This window comes from Aegilops tauschii, chromosome 1 (genome assembly GCF_002575655.3).
Source record: "Aegilops tauschii subsp. strangulata cultivar AL8/78 chromosome 1, Aet v6.0, whole genome shotgun sequence".
Taxonomy (NCBI): Eukaryota; Viridiplantae; Streptophyta; class Magnoliopsida; order Poales; family Poaceae; genus Aegilops; species Aegilops tauschii.
Window position 1 is genome coordinate 39,296,707 of NC_053035.3, and position 7,197 is coordinate 39,303,903.

General features: G+C 43.3%; 1 protein-coding gene across 1 annotated transcript; it reads left to right on the top strand.

The window, feature by feature from the left end:
• Nucleotides 1-1,305: 1,305 nt before the first annotated feature.
• Nucleotides 1,306-5,672, top strand: LOC109772750 (alcohol dehydrogenase-like 4). The gene is made up of 9 exons (XM_020331449.4): nucleotides 1,306-1,477; nucleotides 1,632-1,768; nucleotides 1,894-1,943; nucleotides 3,003-3,343; nucleotides 4,010-4,092; nucleotides 4,250-4,325; nucleotides 4,600-4,757; nucleotides 5,001-5,162; nucleotides 5,275-5,672. Exons 1-9 carry the CDS (start codon nucleotides 1,417-1,419, stop codon nucleotides 5,389-5,391), a joined length of 1,185 nt encoding a protein of 394 aa, XP_020187038.1. The 5' UTR covers nucleotides 1,306-1,416; the 3' UTR covers nucleotides 5,392-5,672.
• Nucleotides 5,673-7,197: the final 1,525 nt, after the last annotated feature.

Consider the following 7,197-nt stretch of genomic DNA (forward strand, 5'->3'; position numbering starts at 1 on the left):
TTCAATAATTTAAAAAAACTTCATGAATTTGAAAAAGAATTCACGAATTTGAAAAAAGTTCATGAATTTGAAAGGAGTTCGTTAATTTGGAAAATTTTCACAATGTTTTAAAAATATCAAAAATCTGAAAACACTTAGTGGACATTAAAAAAATCTTGTGCATTGGAATGTTTTTCAAAATGCTACAAAAAAGGTAAGGAATTTAAGAACTGCACAAATTGTAAAAATATATTACTCCCTCCGTCCGGAATTACTTGTCGCACAAATGGATAAAAGTGGATGTATCTAAAATTAAAATATGTCCGACAAGTATTTCCGGACGGAGGGAGTATAATTTTTGAGAAAATCAAGAATTTGAAGAAAAGACCAAAAATCAAAAAGGGAAAGGAAAAGAGAAAACTAAAACCAAATAAAAACGGGTCAAAACACATAGGAAAGAATTTTCTGAGAAAACCTGGACTGAGGAAGCAAAAACCGGACCGAGGAAGCAAAAACCGGACCAAAAGCTTCTCTCAGCTTCCATAACCGATATACAGTGAACGATCTTATATGGGCCGACCCGTACCAGTAATGCATTAATTTGCGCTGCAAGCGCCAAATAGGAGATGCGGCCACTCCTGGGGCGGCCGCAGCCATTTGTCGAGATAGCAGAGGGATCTACCGGGGGGCGTCCGTAGTAGTCTTCAGAAATATCGATGATCCAGAAGTACTGGAGACCTTGGCGATCCGGGAAGCTCTTTCTCTCTCTGATGATCTTTATGTCCAGAAAATTGCCGTTGCTTCAGACTGAAAACAGGTGGTGGAAGCTATCAAGACGGGAACGTCGGCATCTTACGGAGCAATTGTACATGAAATAGTAGAACGATCTAAGTCTTTTTTCTTTTGTAGGATTAGCCATGAATTTAGAACCTCTAATGTAGAGGCTCACAAACTCGCAAAGCACACTTTAACACTGGGTATTGGCCGTCATGGTTGGTTAGGTCTACCCGGAGATCTTGTTTTCGTACCTGTAAACCTTGTGACGGCTGAATAAAAGCTTTGTGAATTTGTCTTAAAAAAAAGATGCGGCCATTCCTGGACGAACGATTGTGCCCTGCTTCTTAACCCTCAGCAGAGTCAAGCGAGGTAAGAGCAGAGCCTCAAAAAAGAAATACACCGGAGAATGAACATGTGGTTCTCGCCCTTGAATACCACTCAACTCCAGGGCTATTTTGGGAAGATATTCAGGGGGGGCCACCTGTCAGGTTGGAGCCTAGGAGGGATGGCACATGGCAGACAGGCCATCAACACCGACTCGTTCTATATAAGCACACTGCCAGCTGCATCAAATACGCTGCCTTTGCTAACTGGGAAGAAGAACTTCCACTTCCCTAGCTTTGATAGAAAACAAACAAGGAAAACAGAGAAGCTCACACCATGGCAACCAATGGGTACTCCAATGGCGGCAGCACCAAGGGAAAGCCCATCAAATGCAAAGGTTCTTCCCCGATCTTTATGATTCCTCCTCCTCCTCCTCCTCCTCCTCCTCCTCCTCCCCTTGTTCAATCTTCCTCTTCTTATCTATGCACCGGCCGCGCCGGCGCCATGAGTCATCTGAATAACCACGATCGGATGGTGGCGCAAATTAACAGCGGCGGTGGCGTGGGGTCCCGGCGAGCCGCTGGTGATGCAGGAGGTGGAGGTGGCGCCGCCGGCGCGCATGGAGGTGCGCGTCAAGGTCCTCTACACCTCCATCTGCCACACCGACCTCAGCTTCTGGAGAGGAGAGGTAGCTACAAGCCCTCCTCAAGCTTAGTTCAGCCATGGAGATGCTTTGATTTCTTCTTTCCTTTGTCCTTTGGTGGTCGATCTGTGGGCATCTGACCACATCTCCTGCGTGCTTTGACGATGCAGAACGAGCGTCAACGCAGGTTCCCTCGCATCCTTGGACACGAGGCAGCCGGGTAAGTAATTGTTTTCCCACCTTAGTTTCAAGTTTTTCTCATTGATCTTCTGTTCTTCCCGTGCTACTTCTTCACAAGTTATTCGCAAGGGCCTATGTGTTGGCATGTGTAGCTCGTACAGTTGAGATGAGATGTAAGGGACTTTGTGATTAATTATTACATTTATTTATTGTTTATTTCGAGATAGCTTAGGACACGTGCCACGTGGCAATTGGCTATCTTCTAAAGTGAGACAATTTGTGCTTATCTAGGGCGGAGAAGTCAAGGTTCTAGTGACTTTTTCTAGCCACACGCAACCGCTTCTTAATCACTCCGTACGTTCGCTTAAGCGGAAGACACAGTTCTAGCACAGTACTCAGAACTCACTGTCACTGGATCGATCGCTTAAGCAAAAGGCAGGCAGGGTACAGTACACCGGTTATTTAGACAGATCGTTTTTACACGGCAGTAGAAACCTGAAAAGTGTTTCCTCTTTGCGTGAGAATGAACGAAAACTATGCATACATGCATGCACAACTGGTCAGACAAGAAACATCTTTGTGGATGGAAGGTAGGATAGGATATATCTATCCATGCAGGTCAGACAGATGAGAGGCGATAGCATTTTGTATATATCTTGGTTATTATATGGTTGTTGTCACATGGACACCCTGCGGCGATCGATGACAAACGGAGCGTTGGGCCTTCCAAAGCATGGATCCATCATCCCAGCCTAGCTCATACGCCCATCCCTTGGCATCTACGTACTCCCAAAGTATCTATCTAGCTTGTCGTACTTGCCGGATGATGCCATGCATGTGCGGACTTTGACTTCAGAAACAATTCTGATGGGCTATGTGTCCACTGCAATAACTGATCCATCTATGTAGCAGATATACTAGTTTTATAGAGCAACATAATTTGGAGTCTTCGTTGTGGAAGGCATAAATTTTTTTTTTTTGGAAGTTAAAAAGGGTCAAATTCAGACATGGTCACAACATGTCTATTCAGCTCTTTTGGTTCCATTAATATATTTTTCAAAGTTCAGCCGATCTGACGGTGGCAGTCACTCCTATACAGAGTGGTGGAGAGCGTGGGTGAAGGCGTGGAGGACCTTGCGCCGGGCGACCACGTCGTCCCCATCTTCAACGGGGAGTGCGGGACGTGCGCCTACTGCCACTCCAGCGCGACCAACCTGTGCGGGACCTACCGCGTGGACGCTTTCAAGAGCACCATGGTTTCCGACGACGGGACGAGGTTCTCCGTGGTAAACACCTCCGGCGACACGGTGCCGGTCTACCACTTCCTCAACACCTCCACCTTCGCCGAGTACACCGTGCTCGACGCCGCGTGCGCCGTCAAGATCAACCCCGCCGCCCCGCTGCAGAAGATGTGCCTCCTCAGCTGTGGTATCTCGACAGGTAATTTTTGTTCAAATTATTAATTTCGTCCAGTTGATGCTCTTGTTCTCCCAGTATCAGCATATGATATTGGGTGGTCCTCTTAGTTTGATTAATCAATAATTACTCAATCAATCAATCAATCGATCCGAATTATTTAACATGGATGATTATATGAGAACAAAACCTGCGTGCAAGTGGATATGCCATGAGTTTATCAACTTGCTGTCCCCTTGGTTTGTTAATTTGGAAAACAGCATGGCGATTTGGCAGACTGACACTTAAGACAAGATGGTTAGAATGTTGACTTCGATCACTATCACTCCCACCGTCGATAGCAAAAGATTTTTCAAAAAAAAAAATTGTTATTGACAGGGAGTCACTGTCATGCACATCAGTTTCGAAGGTGCCTGCTATGCTCGGTAACCTTGTGAGGACTTCTCTAGAATGAAAGAAACATCTGAGTTCAAAATGTTTCAGTATCGTCACTTCTGGAAAACAAATGTTGTGGACACACGAATTTCTTTGAAACTACGTACAAATATATCTTTGCATATTATTATTATTGTTGTTGTTGTTGTTGTTGTTGTTGTTGCTGTTGTTGTTGTTGTTGTTGTTATCTACGGATTTAATATTGGCCATTAGTATAACATTTTTTATTTAATGCAATATTATTTTCGATATCAGGAGTGGGAGCTGCATGGAACACTGCAAACGTGTCCAAGGGCTCCACCGTAGCAATATTCGGACTTGGTGCTGTTGGTCTTGCGGTTAGTCAATTAAGGACCTGCATCATCACGCAGAAAAAGAACTTATGATCTTTTTTTTTCTGCAAGCACAGCACAATAATAAAAGTTGCAATGAACTGGTGATGAACTTTTTAAAAACAAAATGCCATAATATTTTCAATAATCTCTTTTACTTTAGGTTGGCGAAGGAGCAAGAATAAGAGGGGCGTCTCGGATCATCGGCGTGGACATCAACCCTGAAAAGTTTGCCAAAGGTGAGCGTTCAGCCACGACGTGTTCTTGCTCGATGTCATTTTCCATCATGTAACTAAAAATGTCCCTTTCAAATAAACGCCTTGTCTACAAGGCAATATAGAGGCCTGTCGTCCGTCGTACTTTATGCGTGTCCAGTAAGTCACGGACAATGGCAAAATGGCAACGTGAATCTACAACGGGAAACACTTCTACTCAGATCAAACCATGGGCGTCGTTTTCTTCACCGTGGCCGTGGGCACTACTAATCTCTGATGTGTTACGTGTACGTTGCAGGCAAAGAGATGGGCATCACGGACTTCATCAGCCCGAAGGCGTGCGGCAAGCCTGTCCACGAGGTGATCAAGGAGCTGACAGATGGGGGCGTCGACTACAGCTTCGAGTGCAGTGGCAACGTTGATGTGCTTCGAGAGGCCTTCGTTTCCACACACGACGTACGCAAATTTCCTCTTCCTTCGCAATCAACTTTTCTGAAGAGCAACTGTCAAAAAGAAGCTTTTCTGAAGAGCAATTTTATTTTATTTATCTTTTTCTCGAGAATTTTATTTTGTTAATCCAGTACGGGGACACAAAGTGGGCTCTTTTTCTAAGGGGGGGCACATTGGCTCCTGATGTCATGGACTGGATAGTTTTCAAGCAATTTGGCTCATCAACCTCATAAAATCGTGTGAATCCAGGGTTGGGGACTGACCGTGGTGCTGGGGATCCATCCGACGCCCAGGATGATGCCACTGCATCCCATGGAGCTCTTCGATGGCCGTCGGATCACCGGGTGCACCTTTGGTGACTTCAAGGGCAAGTCGCAGCTTCCCCTCCTCGTCGACCAGTGCATGCAAGGGGTAATCACTGTTTTCTTCATTGTTTGCTCACAATACATGTCAATAAACTAAAAATGAAAATGAATAACAACATTTATAATTTACTAAACGGCAATGACTGCTTTTTTTGCAGGAGGTTAAGATAAACTTCGATGGCTTCATAACCCACGAGATGCCATTCTCGGAGATCAATGAGGCTTTCCGTTTGCTGGAGGAAGGCAAGTCCCTCAGGTGTGTGCTACGTCTGTGATGAGGCGCACGAGGAATTGCAAGTGTGTGTTGGCGAGATATACCGTTGTTGTTAATACCATTTACTGTACATCTTGTATAATTAAATCGAAGGTTATATTTCACTCAAAGTGAAGACGACTATGTTGGGTTCGCCTGGGTGTCGCTCGACCGAGGACTTTTTAGTCTCGGTTGATCCACCTCGCGCTTCTGTGATCTCCGTCTTTTGGCTTTTGTTTGTGTTGCGCCAGTTTGTGTAATTGTTAGAATTCATCTTCGTAAATGTGAGTACCCATTATGCTATGTAGGCTTGTGGAATGTGATCAAAATAGAAGAGCACCGTCGCTCCGCCTTTAGTCGTGAAATGTCAAAATAACGTGCAGGGAGCTTACTAAATAGTTCTCCAGCGCGGTTCATCTCACTCCTGAGAAAACTGGCTATTGCTTCACCATGCACGAATGTTAGCCCCCAAAGAGAATAAAAAACCTTTTGGAAAAATGGGCTACTACTCACTTCCCAGAAAATATACAAAAAAATATTTGTACATTCCAAAAATGTTCATGTGCTTTAAAAGTTAATGCATTACAGAAAAGTTCATACTCTTCAGAGTTGGTAAAATTATTGCAATGAGAGCATTTTTTTGAACGTAGGTCTAGAGCATTGACGAAGAATAAACTGATAAAACAACACTAAGATAAACCGAGTCTAATAAAGAAATTTCGATTAAAATAAAGAGACAAGAGAAACTGATTTAAAACCTATTTTCCACCTTATATACTTTTTTTAAACCATGCAGGAGAGCTGCATGTCTTATATTAAGATAGAGAGAAAAAACATGATCGTTCCAGTAAAACAATCGGAAATTTTTTTAATGAGCCTATTTTCCACCTTATACACCGACAAAAGCAATATGAAGATACATGTAAATAGAGTAATTAGCTTTCTTCTTAAGTGAGACAATTTGTGCGTGTCTAAGGAGGAGAAGTCGAGATTTAATTGACTTTTGGTAGCCACGCGTAATCGCTTCTTAATAATTACTCTATTTGCTTAAGCAAAAGGTAGTTGGGATGATGGATATCCGAAGTGTTTTCCCTCGTTGGCCGACAATGGAAGAAAAAGAGCTATGCATATGTACTTCTTTTATTTATACAACTGGCCAGACATGAACCATCTTTCCGGAAGGTAGGATATATCCATCCATGTCGGGGAGCCAGATCAGGGCAATAGCATTATACACATGTATCTAAATATAGTTATATGATTGTTGTCACATGGACACCCTGTGGCCCTCGATGACAAATGGCGCATTGGGTATTCCAACGCAAACCCCAAAGCATGGCTCCATCATCCCAACCTACCTCATACGCCCATCCTTTGGCATGTACTCCCAAAGTATCTAGCTTGTCTTTCTTGCCGGCTGATGCCATGTGCACATTTTGACTTTAATAAAGCAACCATTTTGACGGGCTATGTGTCCAAGTCCATTGCAATAACTGATCCCAACTACTTTAGTTTTCAAGAGCAACACAATCTGGAGTCTTCATTGTGGAAAACAAATTTATTTTGTTTTTGAAAGTGAAAAAATGGTCAAATTTGGAATACCTTACGCCGATGATTCAATACAACTTTACTTATTCCATTCATTTTTTTAAACAAAAAAGGGTCAAATTGAGACATGGTTATAACGTGTCTACTCAGCTTGTTTCTGACGGTGGCAGTCACTCGTGTACAATGTGGTAGAGAGTGTCAATCTGTACAACTTGTTCTATTCTATTGCATTTACATTTTTTTTCAAAGTTCAGCTGGCCTGACGGTGGAAAACATGTTA

What these genes read in the sequence shown, in the direction of transcription:
- LOC109772750 (XM_020331449.4), top strand. Translation starts at nt 1,417, where the DNA reads ATGGCAACCAATGGGTACTCCAATGGCGGCAGCACCAAGGGAAAGCCC. An exon ending in TTGGTGCTGTTGGTCTTGCG is followed by an intron (nt 4,093 to 4,249) that starts GTTAGTCAATTA and finishes CTTTTACTTTAG; the next exon opens with GTTGGCGAAGGAGCAAGAAT. An exon ending in CCTTCGTTTCCACACACGAC is followed by an intron (nt 4,758 to 5,000) that starts GTACGCAAATTT and finishes GTGTGAATCCAG; the next exon opens with GGTTGGGGACTGACCGTGGT.